The sequence below is a fragment of the Delphinus delphis genome, chromosome 18, assembly GCF_949987515.2.
Source record: "Delphinus delphis chromosome 18, mDelDel1.2, whole genome shotgun sequence".
Taxonomy (NCBI): Eukaryota; Metazoa; Chordata; class Mammalia; order Artiodactyla; family Delphinidae; genus Delphinus; species Delphinus delphis.
This window is the reverse complement of record NC_082700.1, coordinates 50,213,366-50,236,203: the sequence shown is the minus strand read 5'-3', so window position 1 is coordinate 50,236,203 and position 22,838 is coordinate 50,213,366. Positions and strand designations below refer to the sequence as shown.

The 22,838-nt window shown below is 34.2% G+C and overlaps 1 protein-coding gene across 10 annotated transcripts in view; it reads left to right on the top strand.

Moving 5' to 3' along the window:
* Positions 1-22,838, top strand: part of MYCBP2 (MYC binding protein 2) — a 271,984-nt gene that overhangs the window by 125,007 nt on the left and 124,139 nt on the right. For all 10 annotated transcript variants that reach the window (XM_059995647.1, XM_059995652.1, XM_059995649.1 and 7 more), the window contains 12 exons: positions 905-1,077; positions 1,973-2,098; positions 2,186-2,313; positions 5,372-5,463; positions 7,459-7,593; positions 9,191-9,274; positions 10,697-10,793; positions 14,046-14,238; positions 14,765-15,039; positions 16,370-16,591; positions 19,998-20,189; positions 22,318-22,524. In XM_059995647.1, the coding sequence (XP_059851630.1) occupies positions 905-1,077; positions 1,973-2,098; positions 2,186-2,313; positions 5,372-5,463; positions 7,459-7,593; positions 9,191-9,274; positions 10,697-10,793; positions 14,046-14,238; positions 14,765-15,039; positions 16,370-16,591; positions 19,998-20,189; positions 22,318-22,524 (1,924 nt within the window). The remainder of the gene's footprint in view (positions 1-904; positions 1,078-1,972; positions 2,099-2,185; positions 2,314-5,371; positions 5,464-7,458; positions 7,594-9,190; positions 9,275-10,696; positions 10,794-14,045; positions 14,239-14,764; positions 15,040-16,369; positions 16,592-19,997; positions 20,190-22,317; positions 22,525-22,838) is intronic.

Below are 22,838 nucleotides of genomic sequence, written 5' to 3'. Positions count from 1 at the left end.
GAAGACCAGACTTAAATAATATACTATTTTGATACAAACATTTGAAAAATCATAAAGAAAAGCAAGAAAATAATAAACTTTTGAAATTCAAGATAATCGTTACCTTTGAAAGGAAAAGGAAAGGAATTGAGTTGGGAGGGAGACACAGAGTACTTAATAGATAATGGTAGTGTTCTTTTTACTAGTGTATATTGGGTCATTATTCTTCATACTTTATTTTGAAAATATTTTGTTACTTTTCTTTTGTGTGTACTCGATAGTTGATAAAAACAACTCTTCCAAAAAGAATTTATAGAATAAAAGAGGTAAAGAAGTGGAAACTGCTTTTTGAGAATTTTGTTATGAAAGAGATAAAAGGAATGAGATAATGGCAGGAGGGCATTGTGGGTCCCTCACGGTTTTTGTGACTGCTTTACTGTTTATTAGTAAGATTCAGCATCTTCATACATTCTGTTTGTGCTTCCTTCCTAAGAACAGCATTCCATGTGCTTTGCCCACTTCCGATATGGGATTGATGATCTCTTACTGGCTTGCGGGAGCTCTTCTACGTTATGGATATTGCAGTTTTGTCTCATATGTTTGTTTCATGTATTTTCTTTTGACTTATCTTTTGTCTATACACTTTTTTATGGAGTTTTTGCTGTACAAAAGCTTTACATTTGTAAGTACACATTATACTTTTAAGTATACTGTTGCTCTGTTATTCATGAAATGTGATCTATATTACTGTTTTGTTCAAATTATTTCATTTATAGTGACATAATCACTTTATTTATATCTTTAGCTCAGATATGGAAAGTCATGAGCTACGTTTTGTCCTGTTTAAGCTGGCCGTATTCCTCTCTTTTTATTGTCAATTATACTTCACAGGTTTTATTATACTGTAATTATTCTTTCTTGAAAGGTTTCGACCAAACACTAGAGAACTATGGTGTTACAATGCAGTGGTTGCTGATGCCCGACTTCCCTCTGCAGCAGACATGCAGTCCCGATGTAGTATTCTAAGTCCTGAACTTGCCTTACCAACGGGATCAAGGGCTCTCACCACCCGGTCTCATGCAGCTTTGCACATTCTAGGTAGGGTTGGTATTTGATGATCAGCTAATTTTCATTAATGTGTGCTGAGGATTTTTTTTAAGAGTATTTAAATTTGTATATCATTCTGTCATGTTTGTTAAACGGTAATGCTCTAGGTGCAAAATAAGTTAAATCATCTAACTTTAAGAGGTTTACCCTACAGAAAACAGTACATCAGACTTACACCAACACCCTGAACGATTCATATATGCCCAAATATAAAGCAGCCCTGAATATAATTTTCCTAATATGTGTCTTGTAAAGTAATGTTTTTGCTTAACTTGAATATATAAACTTTAGTGATGTAGGTTAAATATTCAAATGTATAATTATAATATTTAAATTTTATACATTATTTAAAATAAATTCTATAAAATATGATATGAATTTTATAGTTACCACTTGTTTCTTCTTACATAATAGTTTTCCACAGCACATCAACTTCACTTCTAATTAATTAATTTGAGATATAGCACTTTTACAACATCTGGTAGCCATTGTAAACATCCAAAACTAGCACTGATTAAGGTTATCTCAGGCTACTGTGTCTTCCTCAAATAGTACTTTAAGAATCAATCTAAAGTGATTCAGAGAGTTTGATAAAAGGAAGAACCTTGTAGGGACTCAAAGATTAAGCGATTCCAACTTTTCAGAGAGATAGTTTTGTGTGAAACATTGTCATATAGCTTATGTTTAAATATGATAATTACCCAGGCAGAGGGTAATTTTTATTGGTTGTAAAAGTATCTTCCATGAAATGTTAAAGCTTGGAATAAATTTGTTGAGCACAATTCAGAATTTATTGTTTTAATTTATCCCCTCCAGCATCTCATACTATAAGTACTCGGGGAAGTTTTAATTTCAAGGAGTTGAATTTTTGTTTGTTTGCTTTTAGGTTGTCTTGATACCTTGGCAACTATGCAAGATTTAAAGATGGGTGTTGCCAGTACAGAGGAGGAGACTCAAGCAGTAATGAAGGTTTATTCCAAAGAAGATTATAGTGTAGTAAACAGGTTTGAAAGTATGTATATTTATGTTTAGGAAATATTGTCTTATAAATGAAATACATGGATATTTTAAAGCATAAGTTATCATTTGCATCTTTTAGGTCATGGAGGGGGCTGGGGTTACTCTGCTCACTCGGTAGAAGCTATACGTTTTAGTGCTGACACAGACATTTTACTTGGTGGTCTTGGTCTGTTTGGAGGTAGAGGAGAATATACCGCTAAAATTAAGGTAAGCAGTTCATTCTCACTGTTGCCTTTTGTGTTTGAAGATAAGTATTTTGACTTAGTTTATTATTTTATAGAAGGCACCTTTGCATGTGCCTACTTTCCTGTAGCCGTTTTAATGATAAGATGCAGGGGCATTTGGATGTAGCTTTAAAAAGTTTTTAGCATTTTTACTGCCAAATACTGTGTAAACAGACATCATCACCACAGGCGTGGGGACCAGGGATGAAGTGAGTAAGGGGATGGATTCCATCTGGTAGAGAGTCAAAAAACAATCAAAAGTCCTAAGTTTACTGCACTATTCATCTCAGAAAGGGCAACAGTTATACTAAGCAAAGGCTGTGCTCAGTCTTTGAAAATTTACTAATAGCTTGAATTTTCTGTTGTCACATTATCCGATTTTGCTCTTAAAGTGAGAGAGGTGACTAGAGTTTATGCCTTAATTTCAATAGCAGGCTTCTTAAAAAATTCTCTGTTAAGTACTACTGTAGTCTCAGTCCTTATCTTCCTTAACCAGTCTACAGAATTTAATCCAGTCGAGCTCTTCTTCGATATGGTTTCTTCATGTGGCTCCCAGGACACCACACTTCATTTTCCTCCCATCTCCCTGGCCGCTCTTCTTAGTCTCCTGCTGGCCACTCATCATCTTCCTGACCTCTAAACGCTGCAGTGCCGGAACTCAGTCTTGGACATCTTTTTAAAGTCTACTCACCCCCTCGGTGATCCAGCCTTACGGCTTTAAGTGTTTTTTCTCTTATCGCTCTCACACTTAATAGACCTCCAAAGATATATATACAGCTGCCTACTCTGCATCTCCATATGGATAGCTAACAGGTGGATAGCTAACAGGTATTTGGGATGTAACATACTCAAAACTAGGCTTCTGACCATCTCTCTAAACCTGCTGTTCTCTTGTCCTTCCCCATCCCAGTTAACTGACTCAGAATAGAGTTAACTTCATTCTTCCAGTTGCTTAGGCCAAAAATCTTGGAGTCATCCTTGCCTTCTTCCCTCTTTCTTTCACACCCCACATCCACTCTCACAGCAAATATTGTTGGCTACACTTTGAAAATAAATCCAGGATCTAACCACTTCTAAAAACTGCCCCTGGTACCAAGTTGGTCCAAACCACAGCTGCTTGGAGCATTACAGTAACCTCCCAATTTGTATCTGCTTCTGTCCTTGCTCCCTTCGGTCTGTTCTCAACATAGCAGAGTGATTCCAATAGTATTAGAATAAAAACCAGAGGGCTTACAAGGGCCTGAAAAACAACATCAGAACTGACTTGCATCACCACTCTGACTCTGACCTTATGTTATACTAGCTGCTTCACTCTAACCTAGCCATACTGACCGGCCCTTGTTCCTCAGACATACCAGGCATAGTCAGACCTCAGGACCTTAACACTTGCTACTTACTCCCTCTGACGGCAGCTCTTCACTCCGGTACCTGCAAGGCTCACTTCCTCTTTACCTAAAGATCGTGACTCCTTGGTGAGCCTATTTAAAACTGTAAATCCTCTCCCTTACCACAGACTTACTTCCAGTAGCCCCCCCACCCCTTATTTTTGTTTGCATTGTTCACCCCTGTATGCCCGGTTCTTAGAACCCTGCCTGGCACACAGTATGTGTTCAAAATTATTTGTTGAACATAAACAGGGGCGCCAAGTTAGGGGCAAATCATTTAAGACCTTTATATCATGCTACAAAGAAGGAGAAGAGAAACCATTGAAGACTTTTAGATTAAGGAAGTATTCTAATCAGATACTCATTTTAAAAAGACTGCTGTGGGTTATTCAAGAAAAGCAAAAACCCTTAACTTTGTGGAATATGGGTTAGAGCAAGGAGAGAATGGAGAGAAGAACTAATTAGTTCATATTGAACTCTTCTAGCTAGTAACACTGCTAACACTGGTTGCACTGACAAGCTTTGGTACCAGCAATAGGAGAGATGCAGTGCTGGTGGAGAGATTTGGAAAAAAGGATTATCCCAGGTTTTTTAATCTGAGTGAGTAGGTGAATGATAGTGCCATTAATCAGAGCAGGGGAGGCAGGAGGGAGGAGAGGTGAGTCACTTTACAACTGGTGAGATCCAGCTGCCCCGGGGAATCCCAGGCGCAGACTAGGATCTGAGGTGGAGACAGATTTTTAAACTATTAACATATATAGTTGAAAAATGGAGACCTCTAACAGAGTAATTGTCCAGTAAGTTTTAATATCCCCGTCTCTTCCTTCTTAGTCTTTTACTCACCTTTCTTGTAGTTCACCTACTATAATCATCAAGAGAAATAAGGGTTTTAAAAATATGTATTAGTCCATTTTTTTAAAAAAAGATCCCTTCCTCATAATTTTCATTTATTTTCACTTAATTTCATAACTTTTCCTATTTGATATCTTCTCTTTTATTCTTTTCCTGTACTCTGCAGTCCTCCCCCTTTTTTATAACTGTTTTTTTCCCCCTCACTCTTTCTATCTCCTTTTCCCATGCCATTTGAGCTATTTTTTGTTACCTGTTTTCTTAAGGATCCTTTCCTTCTATTATTCCTCAGCTAATATTTTTCTAGCCTTTTTTTTTTTTTTTCCGCTGGGTATTTTTCTAAGTGTTCCACAAGCATCGTTTCACTTAATTCTCACAATTACAATGAAGTAGGCGCTGCTAGTGTCCATCTCCCTTTAATGGATGAGGAAACTGGGTCCTAGGATCTCACAGCTAGTTACGTGTTGAAGCAAAATTCTACTACATTTGGAAGCTCACTTAGAACTTAGAGCTCTCTCACCTTCAGATGTTTATATCTGGTACAGAACATTTTTGGAGCATTTGCTCTAAGTAGGCAAATATATAAAATAAGGAAAACTGAGGTTAGTACAGACCATAAGACATGTGTTTCTTAGTTTCGATATATAGATTTGTACATTTCACTGAATAACATTTTTTTAAAAGCAGGTACTCTTTTACATTCTGTAGTGTCCAGCATCTACTGGAGACACGAAATTATAAACATATTATTCAGCAGGTCTGCATGACTGAGTGACTGGGCACAATATGTTTTTCTCCTCTCCCCAGCTGTTTGAGTTAGGTCCTGATGGAGGAGATCATGAAACTGATGGAGACCTTCTTGCAGAGACTGATGTGTTGGCTTATGACTGTGCTGCTAGGTAAAGATTTCTTCAGTATTCAGTGTAATCCTTGCATACTTAACATGACATATTTATTATAAGTGAATAACGCAACTTAAAGAGAAGGTTTTAAATAATCTGTGATCAAATGCTTAAGAAACTAAATTATGTACTAGGTAATATAACTGTTGCTTTTAATAATGCTACATTAAAACTAATAGTATCCTTCATATTTGTATTTCACAAGATAAATTGACTGTTTCTACATTGAAGATGGAAATATACACATATTTTGCACACATATTTTCATGCATCACTTAGAGAACACCAAATATGCTAGTGTTCTAGTGATGTAGTACAATTATTTACTACCGGTAGCGTTATGTATACTGTGTCAAATAGTCATAGTGGGTCGTACTTCAAATCACCTGTATGCTCTGACACCAAGCCTATAGTATTTGCTTGATTATAACACGCTTGGAGAGGTGGCCAGCTTTACTGAAACCTCTCAGGAGGTAACCAGAATCAGGATGTTTATTTATGAAGGTTCATTAAATAATAAAGAGACTTAGATTTTTTCAGTCTTCTCTGTGTAAACTTAAGAATTATCTCAAGACTGTTATGACAAGTTAGTGATTTGAATCAGGGAATATTATGATGAGAAAAAGAACGGATTTGGACTTCATGATAATGGTAGTATACTGTCTTTCCCAATGACAAATAACTACATTAAGAAAAGCTTCTGTGGCATTCATAAGCTTTTTGTTAATGAAAATGTATATTTTCTGAAGATGGTAGTAAGGCATTGAGTTTACTTTTAACAGACAGATACTTTTTGAGAACAAAATAGTAAACCTAAAGAAAATTTTGACTGTTTCTTCACTTTAGGCATTAACCAATATCAGGAGATACTATTTCAGTAACTTCTTAATGTTACACACAAATGAAGATTAGGGAAATCTCAGGAAAGTTAATTGATTAATTAATTTTTAACAAAGACTTAAGATGCCATTGTTATCACTTTTTTGAGCATATGATTGTGAGTAAAAAATACAGTGTATGGTTTTATGTATAGAGAATCATCTAGATATTCTTCATTTGCCTCCTAACGAAGCCCAGATTCCTAAGGCTGGTGTTAAAGGCCTTCCACAATCTTTCACAGCGTCCTTTTAAACTTTCCACCTACTACTTTTCTATATCTGTCTCAGTGCTTTAGCCTAACTGGACACCTTGCCACTTCCAGACCCCGTTTTGTACTCTCAGACCCCTGCCGATCTGTTCATGACAGTCTTCCCCTTCCTCAATATCTTTATTCTTCTCTCTGTCCCAGCTACAACCAATATGCACTCCTTCCACGCTATTACCTAGAACTTTGTAACTTGGGTATATCTTTATCAGATGCCCTTATTTGTATACATGTGTTTTCTCTCCTGCTAATTTAATAAACTTTTTGTGTAGTTACTGTGTGACAGGCTCAGTTCCAAACAATTTGTCTAAACTCAATTCCCAGAACAGTCCTATCCTATGAGTTAGATATTGTTTTTATCCCTATTTTCAGATGACGAAACTTAAGTCACAAAGAAGATGTAGTAGTAACTTCCCCAAGGTCACCCAGCTAGCGAGTTACAAAGTCAGGCCTTGAACTCAGACCATCTGACTCCAGAGCTCTCGAAAGACTTTAACTGAATACATGAACCTTAAAGTTCAAAGTTTTCCAGCAAAGCTGGCATGTTTTTTTTAACAACAGTTAAAAAAAATTATCTTATTTTAGTATGAAAACTTTATAATATTTAAGCAAGTTTTAGAACTCAGGATGAGGAGGAAGAAATATAATGCCATCACTGTAGCACCAGTAACCATTATTTGTGTTCTTGTCCAGACTTTTTAAAATGGAGGGTTTTTAATGTTGTTTGACAAGAATCTTATAATAATACAGTGTATTTCATGTTTTGTTTATAAAGGATTTTAAAAAATAAATGTATGTAACAGAGAAGTACAAAGGCATTGTCTTTGACACATAAATTTTCCTCTTAGAGAAAAATATGCAATGATGTTTGATGAACCAGTCCTCCTGCAAGCTGGCTGGTGGTATGTAGCCTGGGCTCGAGTGTCAGGACCCAGCAGTGACTGTGGATCTCATGGACAAGCTTCTATTACCACAGATGATGGGTAAGCAGAATGTTTAAGTTTTCCTTAAGCAACTCCCTTTTTTGTTAGTGCAATATTGTTTTGAAAGCTCAGAGGTCTTTTTATTTTTTAATTTTTTTGCGGTACGCGGGCCTCTCACTGTTGCGGCCTCTCCCGTTGTGGAGCACAGGCTCTGGACGCGCAGGCTCAGTGGCCATGGCTTATGGGCCCAGCCGCTCCACGGCATGTGGGATCTTCCCGGACAGGGGCACGAACCCGTGTTCCCTGCATCGGCAGGCGTACGCTCAACCACTGCACCACCAGGGAAGCCCTCAGAGGTCTTTTAGTAGAGTAAAAAATCTTTGTAGGTCTAGAGCATAATATGACCTGCTAAAAATTAAATTCGTATAATTGCATGCCAAATTAAGGTAAGTCAGAATGTGGAGATAATAGAACTGCTATTCTTTGCTCTTGTCAGTTGGCATTTGTGTGTATTTCTGGATGTTACCTTGTTTAAAAGCTTGTTTGCAAAATTAGAAATTATACAGAGGAAAATGACAAGGATAGGGAGTTTGGAAACCATGAAAAAGAAATATATACATGCCATAAAATTTGACAGTGCTTATGAAAATACTTTATAAATTGTAAAGCCTTAATGATATGAGATGCTACAGTTTTAATAAAATGTAAAGGGAAATTTACCGTTTAAAGTTCAGGTATAGAGCACTTCCCAGTTTATAAAATACTTTCATTTATATTATCTTGTTTGATGCCCTCAGTAACTTTGTGAAGTGGTTATTAGCCCCGTTTTTACACTCGGGAATAGAGAGACAAAAGGTGAAATGATTTGCGTCAAACTGTATGGCTACTGTGTGGCAGAACCAAATCTGGACCTGGAGTTTCTTGACCCAAAGTCCAGCCGTCTCTATACTCTGTACTCTGATTCATGTGAAAGGACCATCATTTATAAGAGAAATTCAATTTATTCTTTATTATTCTTGAGCATAAACTGTTCGAAATGGGTAGAAGTTATATAATCATGTATTTCATATAGTTTCATTCAGCTCATAAGAGAGCTGACCAGAAAAAGAGCAGGCTAATTTAGGAGGTGAATTCTGTGTTCCTGAATGTTCAAGTAGAATGCTGAAGATAAATTAAGTCTATTGTAACATACCCTTTTCAGCTTACTCTAAGATTGTATGGTAGAACTGGAGAGAGTGCTTTGGTCCAGGACTGTGTGATTCCCATATACAGTTCATTCAACCTTGGAATATCATAGCATTTTGAAGATAAAGTTTATGTTATATCTATTTAAGCAGATTTTAAACTGTAAGTTGAAATATTTTGTTAAAAGCTTATTGTTCTAGTTAAAGTTGAGCTTTAACCAGGAGGGAGGGAGCGGAGCAGCTACTCACCTAGGAGCTCCCAATCAGGTTCAACTCTTTCATTTAACCCATTAAGGCATTCAGAGCTAGAATTAAAATCAGAAGTGTCTTTTTAAGTGTATTTTTGGCCTTAAAGAATGAATCTCTCTTCAGTAATGTAAGATTTGAAAGCATGATTGTTAAACTTTTCATTTCCTTCCATGAATCTTGAATAGTGTTGTCTTTGGTTATATTGTTATTTTTTCTCTTCTTAGGGTTGTTTTCCAATTTAAGAGTTCAAAGAAATCAAATAATGGTACAGATGTTAACGCTGGTCAGATACCTCAATTATTATACAGGTATTTAGCGTATTTATAATCAACATGGTTTATTCTTTTAATATAATGAGCTAGAATCACTGTAAAATATGTGGCACAATAAGGGAGAAATTATTCGAAGCATTTAGCTACATTTAATACAAACATTTAATTTATGTTTTGTATATTTTTAAACACTTCTTTACCTCAAGTTAATTTTAATAAAATATCTCTGATGACTCAGATTATCTGTATTATGCCTATAACAGTATTTTAATAACTTATTTTTTAAACCTATTGATTTTCTTACCAATTTCAGAATGTTTTAAACTTTAAAATAATAAAATTTATCTTAGAGAAATGAAATCTGAGTGTTAGGTGGGGATTTTAGATGTAGGCCTGGTTGATTGGTTCTACAGTTTTATATTTCTTGTTCATCTTGTGATGGAATGAATTGGAAAATCCCTTGCTGCTGGAAAATTTCCACCTTTAATTAAAATATCAAACAACAGCTTGCTCATATGATAATACTATTATATTTTAACATTATTTAAGAATTTTAATTACTTCATGGTAATTGAGACATATATGGGAACAATGCCTATGTGTGTGCCCATCTATATCTAGGTGATTACTGCAGTAATTTTTATTTTTTTTAATTTTATTATTTTTTTTGCGGTATGCGGGCCTGCCACTGCTGTGGCCTCTCCCGCTGCGGAGCACAGGCTCCGGACGCGCAGGCTCAGCGGCCGTGGCTCACGGGCCCAGCCGCTCTGCGGCATGTGGGATCTTCCCGGACTGGGGCACGAACCTGTGTCCCCTGCATTGGCAGGCGGGCTCCCAACCACTGCGCCACCAGGGAAGCCCTACTGCGATAATTTTTAGATTAAAGAATTTAAATAGATATAAACCCTCACTAAAAACTGGCATTCTTACTTTAAATAGTAAAAATCAAAGGCAGTACCTTTAGAACAGTGATTCTCTGTCTTCTATATCTTTTATACTAATATCTTTAAGAATCTAGGTGGTATAACCTCACTTTTTCCAAGAGGACATTTTTGTTTGTTTTTATGCAATCTGCTGTAGTCAGTATTTGTAATATGTAGCATTACGAACATAGCAAGTTGCTTGGACTACTCGTGGGTACAGTGGTTGAGTAACTCTTTAATGGTAGCATTTAATAGTAACATTACTAGAGAACATAAGTTACATAATGTTGTCTAGTAAGAGAAGAGAGTTTCTACTACCCAGTCTTACAAAGGTGAGATTTAGAAGATGAGGTACTTATGTGCTAAAAATTTTGCTTAGCATTGGAAAATGTTTGTAAAAAGCCCCATATTGGGATTTTGCCTAACAAAAATGCTTAACTGTTTAATTTGTTTTGCCATTGCAAAAATGTATATTTGAGAATAAAAATGTCGGTGGACTTCCCAACATAAATTTATGTATGTATGCTACCTTCAGACTTCCCACCAGTGACGGCAGTGCTTCAAAAGGCAAACAGCAAACCAGTGAACCTGTACATATTTTAAAGAGATCTTTTGCGAGAACTGTCTCAGTGGTAAGCCATTTTTAAGAATTTCAGCTTTTCTGTCCAGTGCTGAGTTTTGTTTTGATGTTTAGCATTTAGCCACTTTTCTAAGAGTTTATCTTAGCATAGCTTTATAATTCAGATTTGTTTATATTAGCTTTGACATCCCAGGCCAAAGAATAGTCACATTAAATAATGGAAAATAAAGATGTTGACGGATTTTAACATACCTTGCTATTTCTGAAATACATGGTGAATTTTCTTATAAATTATGTATGAACACATATGCTGAAGAAGTTAGAAAGTGAAGGAAAAGTTGAGTGATATTAACCAAGAATGTTACTTTAATGCTAAAGAATTAAGTAGAAGGGTCATATATCTAACTAAGGACTTTGTTGAATTACCTGACCATCCCCTTCGTACATTTAAAGACATGATGCCATTGGGGTTACCAGTGTAGAATGGAAAGCCAATAAGATGTAATTGAAACACCGTGGTGTTTCAGCTCAGGAAGTCTGAGTTCTTGCTCTTTCATTTGTTAGTTGAGGACTCTTAGGAAGGTTATCTCAACTATATCATAGCATCATTATGAATTTCTGAGTTAAGGGATATAAAAATTCTATTTAATTTGTAAGGCCCTATATGAATATGATTTATTAATGTAGCTGATAGTCTGTCATGTTAGTAAAATGCATAGGGAGAAGGCTTTTTTCCCTTTCTTTCTTAGTTTTTTTTTTTTTAAACCACAAAATTAATACATGTCCCTGGTGGGAATAGGGTTAAACCTATACTAAAATTATATTGAAGTTCTTTTCCCATCACCCTTTTATCACCATATATAACTGCTGTTTCCATTCGGATGTATATTCTTCCAGACTATTTTTTGTACATAAACAAATTTATTAGTCTCTGTTTACTGTATGCTATATAGTCTTCTTGTTTGTTTTTGATCATACTTAAAGTTCTGCCTATTACTTTTTAAAAATTTCTTTTTTTTAAAACGTGGTAGTAAAACACTTCACAAATGACATGATTTTTCTTTTATTTATTTTTTTATTCAATTGTAGTTGATTTACAATGCTGTGTTAGTTTCAGATGTGGAGCAAAGTGATTCAGTTTTATATATATATATATATATATATATATTTTTTTTTTTTTTAGATTCTTTTCCCTTATAGGTTATTACAAAATATTGAGTATATTCCCTGTGCTACACAGTAGGTCTTTGTTGGTTATCTGTTTTATGTATAGTAGTGTGTATATGCTAATCCCAAACTCCTAATTTATCCCTCTCCCCTTTTCCCTTTTGGTAACCATAAGTTTGTTTTCTATGTCTATGGGTCTGTTTCTGTTTTGTATATAAGTTCATTTGTATCATTTTTTTTTTTTTAGATTCCACATATAAGCAATATCATGTGATATTTGTCTTTCTCTGTCTGACTTACTTCAGTTAGTATGTAATCTCTAGGTCCATCCATGTTGCTGCAAATGTCATTATTTCATTCTTTTTTATGGCTGAGTAATACTCCATTCAATTCCATTCTATTACATTCCTTCTTTATCCGTTCATCTGTAATAGCAGCACTAGGGCTGCTGTGAACATTGGGGTACATATATCTTTTCGAATTATGGTTTTCTCTGGATTAATGATAAAAATTTCATCAAATACGCTACGGATATATTCCATGTTAATACATTTGGCTCTATCTGAATTTTTTTAATGTTTGCTTAGTATTCCGTAGAATGGTGTACTCTAATTTATCCAGTTCTATTCCTACCAGAGGACTGTTTGTTTCTCATTTTTCACTATTACAGTTGTGCTTTGGTATTTGAGGGGGAATTGGTTCCAGTACCCCCCCCCCCACAGATACCAAAATTCCTGGATGCTCAAGTCCATTATATAAAATAGCACAGTGCTTGCATATAACCTACACTCATCCTCCTGTGTACTTTAAATCATCTCCAGCTTACATATAATACCTAATACAATGTAAATGCTATGTAAATAGCTGGCAGTGATTCAAGTTTTGCTTTTTGGAACTTTCTGGAACTTTTTCTTTTCTGAATATTTTCGATCCCTGGTTGGTTGAATCTGCAGATGCAAAACCTGTGAATACAGAGGACCGACTGTATATCCATATCTGTACATATGTGTCTTTGATACTTGCGTACTTCTGTGAATATTTCTACTGGAGGTGGGCTCATTTAAATTTTGATATATCATGTCAAATTCATCTTCCAACAGAGGGTGTGCTTTGAATAAGAGGCTCTTAAGAGCTTTGGCTCCTTCGTACCTTGGCATCCTTTTAGTATTAAGATCAGTTTGGTATCTTTTGATCCAAATAAGTATCTTTACCTCTGTTATGTCTTTTTCAGTGATCTCTTTTATCTGTGTGTAGTAATTCTTTTATATTTATGTCTAAGTGATTTTGTGGTCATTAGGTAATTGTAATCTTTGTATAAGAAACTTACTCAATCATTTCTTTACAATGTTAAAGTACAAACCTTTATTCTTGGTTTTGCCATACCAGAGGACTGAAATTTGGTGGAGATGAGGGAATAAGTGCTTTACTTTGAGATTCATCAAGTATCTGTCATCATAAGCATGATAAAACCCACAGGCCAACTAGAATAGCAAGGGATGCTCACCACCCTAAACTCATATTCTAGAATTTTTAAAGATCCAAATAAGTGTGTTTTTGTATTTTCTAGTCAATTTTAAACTTCTGTTATCTTGTTTATCAAGATTTGGCTGTAGTTTGTATTGTAAAATTTAATATGTAGACAAAAAATAACTTATTTGATATTGTCACTGATATCTAATACTGGAATACTTTATTATATTCAAAGATTATTAAAATGCTTAAAATACTTTTAGTTTATATACATAATACTACATTGACAATATAGAGTTTAATTTTTCTTTCAAGTAAACATGTTTATAAGTGTTTTTCTTTATTTATAATGATAAACTAGATAGGTTGGTAGCAACTTAAAACTTAAAAAGTTTTTTAACTTCTTTAACTTAAAAATGTATTTTTAAATAGGTAAATATTGAAGAATGTTGTTTTTGTAGATGCCTAACTACTTCACCTTTTTTGTCAAAGATATTCCTAATGGTAATGTAATGAATGAACTAATAGAATGTCTATTATTTGGGCTACCAAAACTCAGTACAAACTTCAAGGTAAACTTTTCAAGTTGAATGTCATCTTTCCATTTGAGTCAACCTGTGATACCATTTGAACTAATTGTTATCTATTTTTTCATATTCTGGATTAGGAATGTTTTGAGTCATTGTTGAGTATTCTTCACTGGAGCTGGACCACCTTAGTCTTAGGAGTTGAAGAACTAAGAGGATTAAAAGGATTCCAGTTTACAGCCACACTTCTAGATTTAGAAAGACTACGCTTTGTGGGTACCTGTTGTCTGAGGTTATTGCGTGTCTATACCTGTGAAATTTACCCAGTGTCAGGTATGATACATTTTTTAAATGACTTTTGAGGAGAAAATGTTTTGAGACATTGAGAAGGTTTATATAGGGATTACCAAAAGTTTAAGATCCCCAGCTGCCTTTATTTATCCTGCTCGCTCCTGAATTGAGGGGAGAAACTTCGCTTGCTGTGATGCTTATATATTTACTTATAAAGAATATAATAGATTACATGTCATTATGATAACAAAAAGTCATGTTAGACTAAAGTTAAATACTCTAATAAGTTGTTGTTATAAACAGATTCTGTCAGATATAAATATTTTGAATGACTGATTTGGACTTAAATGCTGAAACCTGTGCAGGGTTTTTTTGTTTTTTTCCCCATTTAAGAGTCCTATTTAAAAAGAAATAATTTTGGACCACACATAATCTCTATATTGTTTCATTTCTAGGTTATTAATACTTATGATTTTTAGCCATATAGGAAATTACTTGAATTGTATTGAATGTTTTCATACATATTTATTATTCTGTTTAATTAGCAATCTGCTTTGTTCTCTTAAAGCTGCAGGAAAAGCTGTTGTAGAAGAAACTAGCAAATTAGCAGAATGTATTGGAAAAACCAGAACTTTGCTAAGAAAAATTTTGTCAGAAGGAGTTGATCACTGCATGGTGAAGTTGGATAATGATCCCCAAGGATATCTCAGTCAACCCTTGAGTCTCCTAGAAGCTGTCCTTCAGGAGTGTCATAATACCTTTACTGCCTGTTTTCATTCTTTCTACCCAACTCCTGCCTTACAGTGGGCTTGCCTTTGTGATCTACTGAATTGTTTGGATCAGGTAATTTAAGTTTGTAAAATGTCAGTTGAAAATATGTTATGCTACTTAATACTTTTCAAGAAAATATATTTCAGTTACCTCAGTCTTCTTAACTTGTATAAAAGGTAAATTAAGAAATCAGTTTGGTATATGTGATTTAAATAATTAAAGTTAAAAAAACTGTTTTTCTGTTTGCTTTATCATTTCTTAATTATAAAATTGGCAGGCACATTGTATAGCTGCTGGGTTGTTCTTTGAATCTATAAGTGAGAGCAAGGACAGTTCATGGTAGCCCCCGCCACTCCCATATCTCCAAAACAGTCAGGAGAGAGAGCTGCAAATGAATTTGCATGCTAACATCATTCATTTACTTATGAGGAAACTGCAACCCTCATGAATGGGTATGTCCCAAATCAGTTTCCAAAACCCTGAGCGAAATACTGGCAGAACTAAAGGGAGAAGTAGACAAATTCACGTTGATAGTTGGTGACTATCAGTAATTAATAGAACGTAGAACTCTTTCAGTAATTAATAGAACAACTAGACAAAAAATATCAGTTGGAATACAGAAGATTTGAACAACACTATCCACCACTTTGGCCTAACTGACATTTATGGAAAAGAATGTGCAAGTTGAGTATACATTTTTGTTTCAAGTATACATATTATGTTCACAAAGGTGTATTACATGCCAGGTCATAAAATAAGTCTTAGTAAATTTCATAAGATTAAAATCTTAAAGAAAGTGTTTTCAGACCACAATAGAAGTAAATTAAGAATTAAATGCAAAATATATCAAGGAAAACACCAAATATTTGGAAAATAGACAATACTTCTGAGTAACCAGTGAATCAAAGAAGAATTCCAAAGGAAATTAGAAATTTTTCACACTGAAGATAAAAATATATCGGAATTTATGAGAAGTAGCCAATGTGTTGCTTAGAGAAAAAAAAATTTTTTTTAATGCTTATACTACTAGCAAAGAAGAAAAGTTTAAAATCAGTGATCTAAATTTCTACCTTAAGAAGCCAGAAGAAGAGCAAATCAAACCCAATGTAAGAAGAAAGTAATAAGGAAAGGATCAAAATAATCAAGAGTCAAAATCAATGAAATAGAAAATAGAGAATATTAGCAAAGTCAAAAGTTGGTTCTTTGAAAATAAAACAAAAATTTTAAAACTCCTAGGAAGTCTGATTGAGAGATAAGAGAGAAGGAAAAAACACAAAATACCATTATCAGGAATGAAATAGGAAAGATCACTAAAAGGTTGTTTATCTTTTATATATCAAAAAACTTGGATTATATTGATGCAGTATTTCTTTAGTGGGGTGTATATTTTTGTTTCTAAAAGGATATTCAAGAGGCAAACTTCAAGACATCAAGTAGCCGGCTCCTTGCAGCTGTGATGTCAGCTCTGTGTCACACTTCTGTTAAGCTGACTTCTATCTTCCCTATTGCATATGATGGAGAAGTACTGCTACGATCAATTGTTAAACAAGTTAGCACAGAGAATGACTCAACACTGGTTCACCGTTTTCCCCTTCTGGTAGCACACATGGAAAAACTCAGCCAGGTAGGCCTTTTTCTGAAATATCTTTTATGTGGAAGCAATAAAGCTGTAAATGGAGACATACCTAGCTTGGTGCTTATTCTTCTGTATCAGTATGTATATTTACCAAATAATTATGAGTTTTACGAGAAGAGTTAAAATTAAGAAAAAAATTTTCTCTGTTTACCTGTAAATGAGCAATCTTTTTTCTCTAATTTTTCATTTTAAATGATCCCTAACCCATAAAGAACTTGATAGAGTTATGAGATAAATTCCTGTATGTTTGTTTTTTGCTGAACCATTTAAAAAATTGCAGATACTATAAGCAAACTTTTATATTCTAATATAGTATTTTAGATTGCCAAGATAGAATTTTAGGGAAATAAATAATTTTAAAAACATTTTTTTCTATAACATTTTGGTATGTTAAGATAAGTATTATAAAACAGTAGTCATAGGAAACATTGTTTAATAAGTGCTTCTTGTTTATTAGAAAGCATAGTGGAGAAAAATTAAATATACATGAAAACCATATATAATTACTAACAAGTTTGATGAGAAGTAATCTTTAAAATTAAAGCAAAAAAAAAAAAGAGTAGAAAATAGAACAGTTATCCCAATTAGTGTACAGTAGCAATTTTCTGTTGACTGAAGAAACAGAAAAATTATGAGAAAAATTTCAATGACATACAGAAACAAAACAGGACAATAGCAGAATGGGAAGAAAATTTGCAGTTAATATAATACCTTTTTAGTATCCCAGTAGAAATAATAAAAGTAAATATGAGGGAATTTAGAGAGTAAGGCAGCATGGGAAAATTTTCAGCCTTACTAGTAATTAAATGTGGGTGAAAGTTCTATCAAGGTATCAATATATTTGTAAAAAATTAGGAGAAATAAATTTTTTCTCTTACAAAGCTCCTGTGCTGGTGAGACTGTGAGGCAACCTACTAACCTTGTTTAAGTGAAATAGTTGAATTTGGATATATCAACTTGATAGAATATGGTTCTATCAGCCATGAAAAATAACTACATTTACATTTAATATCAGAGCAGATGTTTTTAAGTTTTTAAAATAAAAAGTCAGAAACCAAAGTATATATATATATATACACACTATGATGGCAAACTATGTAAAATATGTATGCAAAAACCTGCATATTTTGAAAGAGAATACTGGAAGTAAAAATAATATTTAGGTGATAAAGCTATGGATAATCTGTTTTTCTTTTTAAATTCCCTTTAGTGTTGCAGTGTTTTCCTTAAAAATATAGTAAAAGTTCAAAATATTAAAAAAAATTTTTTTGAGAACTGCTAACATTTGGTAATTATTAAAATTAATAATTGCATATTTGCATGTCTGTATTAATATTCTGTGAAGATATATGCTGGTTATTATATATTCTTCTGCCCTCTTTTTAGTGGATAATATAGAATTCTACCATTTGGATGTAGCATAATATAGTCAACCAATCCTTTCTCTCTAAATATTTTTAGATTTTCCCAATATTTCAGTATTTTAAACAATGCAGCTGAAAATATCATTGACCATATTTTTATGTGTATACAAAGTGATTTTCCCAGAATAAATCTTCAGGAGTGGAAAATTCTTAAGTCAAAGGAAAACACGTTAAGACTTCACTAAAATTGCCAAAATGCCCTGCAGAAAGCTAATGTCAGCTTGCATTCCCCACCACTAGTGAATAAGAGTTCCTTTTGCTAAAATTTTAGTGGCAGTAATGTGCTAATATATATATTTTTTTGGCCTTTTAACTAAAACATATTGGCACTCTTGATTTCATGTTTAAGATTTTATGGGAAGCTTCTCGTATTAATCTTTTAATTACTAGTTAGAAACTTAAGTGGACGTAACTGGATAAATGCACTCCACACACACCCCTATGCCCCACCCCCCAAAGAAAGCCCTTCTAGATTACTGATTATAGAGTACACTTGGGGATTAAGTTTCATCCAAAGCTAATTTTCTGAGATGTTCCAAAAAGTAAAGTTTTTGGAGAATGAAAGTGATGCAAAGGATAGAAGAATTGTAATTTTAACAGAATCAAGAATTGATTATTTTAAAGCCAGGAAGACGAATTACATAGGATACTGACCTAAATGTTATGGAAATTTTATTCAAAGGTAGTAGAAATAACTTAAAAATTGAAGATTATCTCTAAGTAACTTTGTATTTTCAGCCTAAGATTGGACATTAAGAAAATATGAGAAATTGTACACATTGTTGAGAGTGATTCATAATAACGCTCATGATGATTTTAACTGAAAAGTTACTTAATTTTTTCTAATGGATTGAAAGTACACTCATTTATATATTTGGTTTGTCTCGGGGAGAATGATTTAAGACCGTTTTCCACCTCGAGATTTTTATGACTTTATGAAATCTGTTGAACCTGCGATATCTTGTAATGCAATATGGAATGTAAGTATTATGGAAGAACTTGCTTGCTCGGGGCAACAAAGTGTTTTTTGATAACGTACTCATAGCAAATGGTTCCCCGATTTTACAGATGAGGTTGAGGCACTATGAAAAAGCTGGAATTTACAGATGAGGTTGAGGCACTATGAAAAAACTGGAACTAGATCTCAAATTGTTTGATTCCCTAGTCCACAGGACAGCTGAAAGGGTCATTGGTCACGACTGGCCCTCTGATGAAACTGAATGCATCTTGTTCTCTGTTCACAGTGAGCTAAAAGATATTGAGGATGGTAAAAGAGATAAAGAGTGTTCATGCTGGATATCAATTAAATTATTCATCTTTTCCCCTTTTTTTTCTGGGAAAAAAAGTATTTTCCCACTGGTCTTTAATGGGACTCTGTAATTTCTTATTTTGAAAGTTTTTCATTGGTAGAGGTTGGAATTTCTTATCTTCACTTCAATAGGAATTGTAAAGCTGCACAGAAGTATTTATTGAACAACTCCATATTTTTGTTACATGCATGTACAGAAAGAATTTTATTAGAAAACAGATTTGTATAGACTATTTCTCAGTTGCTTTGTCTTTAAATCAGAAATCATTAAATTATTTCATACCAGAAATAATTGTCTCAGTTTGGAATTTTGTCCTATAGAAATAGCTTTTTAAATAGGAAGAGTTTTTTTCTGTCATATATGATTCTTACTGAAAAGTTAAATAAGAAGGTAGGTGAAAATGACCCTAAGTTAATAAAAACACAGATACCTTGTAAATGTGTGGTACTTTGATGATGCCCAGGGACTGACAACTTAAAAAAGAACTTCTATGGGAAAAGTAGATACAGTGACTCCACATACAACTGGATAGATACATAGACATAGACTCAAGTCTGAATTTTAAAGGTGTCATCTAGAAAGACAAGATTTTACAATTGAGTACTCACGTGAAGGAAAATAAAGCAATATCTTAGAACGTTTTATTTTCATGTATCATAGAATGAAGAGAATATCTCAGGGATGACAAGCTTCCGTGAAGTTCTGGAGAAAATGCTGGTTATTGTCGTGCTCCCAGTCAGGAACAGCCTGAGGAGAGAAAACGAGCTCTTCTCCTCCCACCTGGTCTCTAACACTTGTGGATTACTGGCCAGTATTGTCAGCGAACTGACAGCATCAGCCCTGGGATCTGAAGTAATGTTATATTTTGTTATTGGATAATGAGCACATGTTTAAACTCTCCACATTGTTTCTTTTTTCATATATTTTGGCTTTGTAGAAACTAATTTTTGTTAAGAAAAAACATTGAAGCTAGGCTGTTTTGGGGGGTTTGTTTTTTTCTCTCCCTTCCTTATACTCTTCTCTGCTCTTCTTTGCTTCCTCTCTCTCACCAGTTTACCCAGGATGTTGCAGTAATACAAAGCATACATTTTCCCCTCAACTGACCCATTGCACAACCCACCACCATGCCCCAATAAAAGCAAAACTAGTTTTCACTGCTGGGTAATGAGAAGTAGAAGTAGGACTACTAATGAATATGCGGTATGGAAAAGGTAAAGAGGTTCAAACCTTAGCTCTGCCAACTTGATTGACCCTAGACAAACACATATGTAAAATGGGAATAATAATTTTTATCTCACTTATATCACAAAGGTTTTTCTTTAATTGTAGTAAATTAGGTAACAAAAAATTTATCATTCTAATCATGTTTACGTGTATAATTCAGTGGCATCAAGTACATCCACATTGTTGTACAGCCGTTATTACAGAGTTTTAAAAGGATCAAATATTAATATGTTTGAGGAAACCACTTTGAAACATTTTAAAGTGCCTTTACATTTTTGTAAAGTAATTATTTTTCACCAGTTCACTGCCCTGCTCACTCTGTTTTATAATTTATCTAAATGTTTTGACTGAATTTGGTGAATGTTTCTATTTTTTTCCTGAAAAAGTAGATGGTGGATTGGTTTTGAAAATCATGTCATAATGTGAAATATCTTATATCATTCAAATGAATGTTTAATAACCAGGATGTACTGATTGACCCCAGGTCTCTCGTTTCTTGCAAAGGAACGTCTATTTTACTTCTATAATTCCTAGTCTTTGCTTTTACTTACTTAAACAGATTTATTTCAGAATCTATTCTCAATTAATCCATTCAGTCTACACTCATTACTGATTCATAGTGAGAGTTTAGCCTTTAGGATTCCGAAATGATTACACATACCTGAACAGATTTTAGTATCTCACCCTGGCCTAGGAGGTGAAGCCCTGGTCAGAACATTTTAATTTTCTTTTTCACTTATTCATTCAGTCTATAATATGCTTCCCTCTTGTACTAGGCCGTGGAGGAGAAAGTTTATAAGGCCTCAGTCCCCGTCAGAAATTTGCTATGTAGTAATACCCTGTGAACTTACTTTTCTAATGAAAAGGAATGCCCAAAATTGCAAGTGCCTAATATACAACCTTGGGAGTTTCTAAAGGTCCTGTCTTAGATATCCACATTTTTTTTTTCTCAGAGGAGTTTGTCATTCTTGCTAGAATCATAAACTTCAATTTTTAACCCTTGTAGGTCTTTCAGACTTCTGCAGCCAACTTAGATAAGAAGCAGGCTCTATAATTAAAAAGATAGTTTCAAACCAAAATAAGTGCTCTGATCCTCTCTAATCAAAGTCTGTAATTAATGATGTTGTACAGGTGTGTGTGTGTGTGTGTGTCTGTGTGTGTGTGTGTGTGTGTATTTTCACATATTGACTGCCAAGGTATCATAGTATACATTAGCGATATTCAGACTTAAGGCACAGAACATTTTCTGCAATGACGTCTTAGCTTGAAAACTCACAAATAAGAGGAAGGGTGGTCTGACTGAAGAGGGGAACCTTGAGTCTGCCTGCCTTGAATATCCATCTGTCCAGGATTCCTAGTGTTCTATGTGTAGCATAGTTTGAAAACTATTGGTCTATAAAATATTGATGAAATTTTTGGTATCTCTTTGCAAAGTGAATGATAATTCATGCATATGTTATGACTGTGATAACTTACAAGTTTATAGTTCTGACATAAATTAAGTGAAAAGTATAGTTTAATATGACTAAAAAAATATACTGTTACATGATACTGATTTGTGAATGTAGAGTAATAAAATCTGATTTTATTCTTCGTTAATCTCTTATTGGAATGTACCTTTAGGAAGGTTTAAAACCTCTTGTTAAAGGTAGGTTATTTCACTGAACTTCCTAGAAACCTTTGGATAGTTTTGTTAAAGGTATATTAGTAACGCTCAGGTCCAGACTACTGATGTAGTTGCTTTTGTTGTTCACAGGTTGATGGGCTTAATTCTCTCCACTCCGTTAAAGCCAGTGCTAACCGATTCACAAAGACAAGTCAGGGGAGAAGTTGGAACACTGGGAATGGGTCCCCAGATGCAATCTGTTTTTCAGTAGACAAACCTGGAATAGTTGTGGTTGGTTTTTCTGTCTATGGAGGAGGTGGAATTCATGAATATGAATTAGAGGTGTTGGTTGATGATGTGAGTACCACTCTTACAGTGTTCCTCTTGCTGTGTGGGTTGTGTGTCAGGACATATCATCATTATAATGTACAGTACAGTACAGTGGTCCACATCCTCGAGGGCTTAGCAGATTAGTCATAGATGGACAACGTTAGAGAAATTGAAAGGGAGCGATTCTACATGATTGCTCATGTGCCATTTTGGATCTCTCCTGCCTCATGTTTTTTGCACTTCCTGGGAGGATTTTAAATGAAAAAACTAGAAATTATATAGCTAAGCCTCTGACTGTAAATCTTGAGTAATTTTTTTTTGCTGTTGTAGTATTTCAGAAA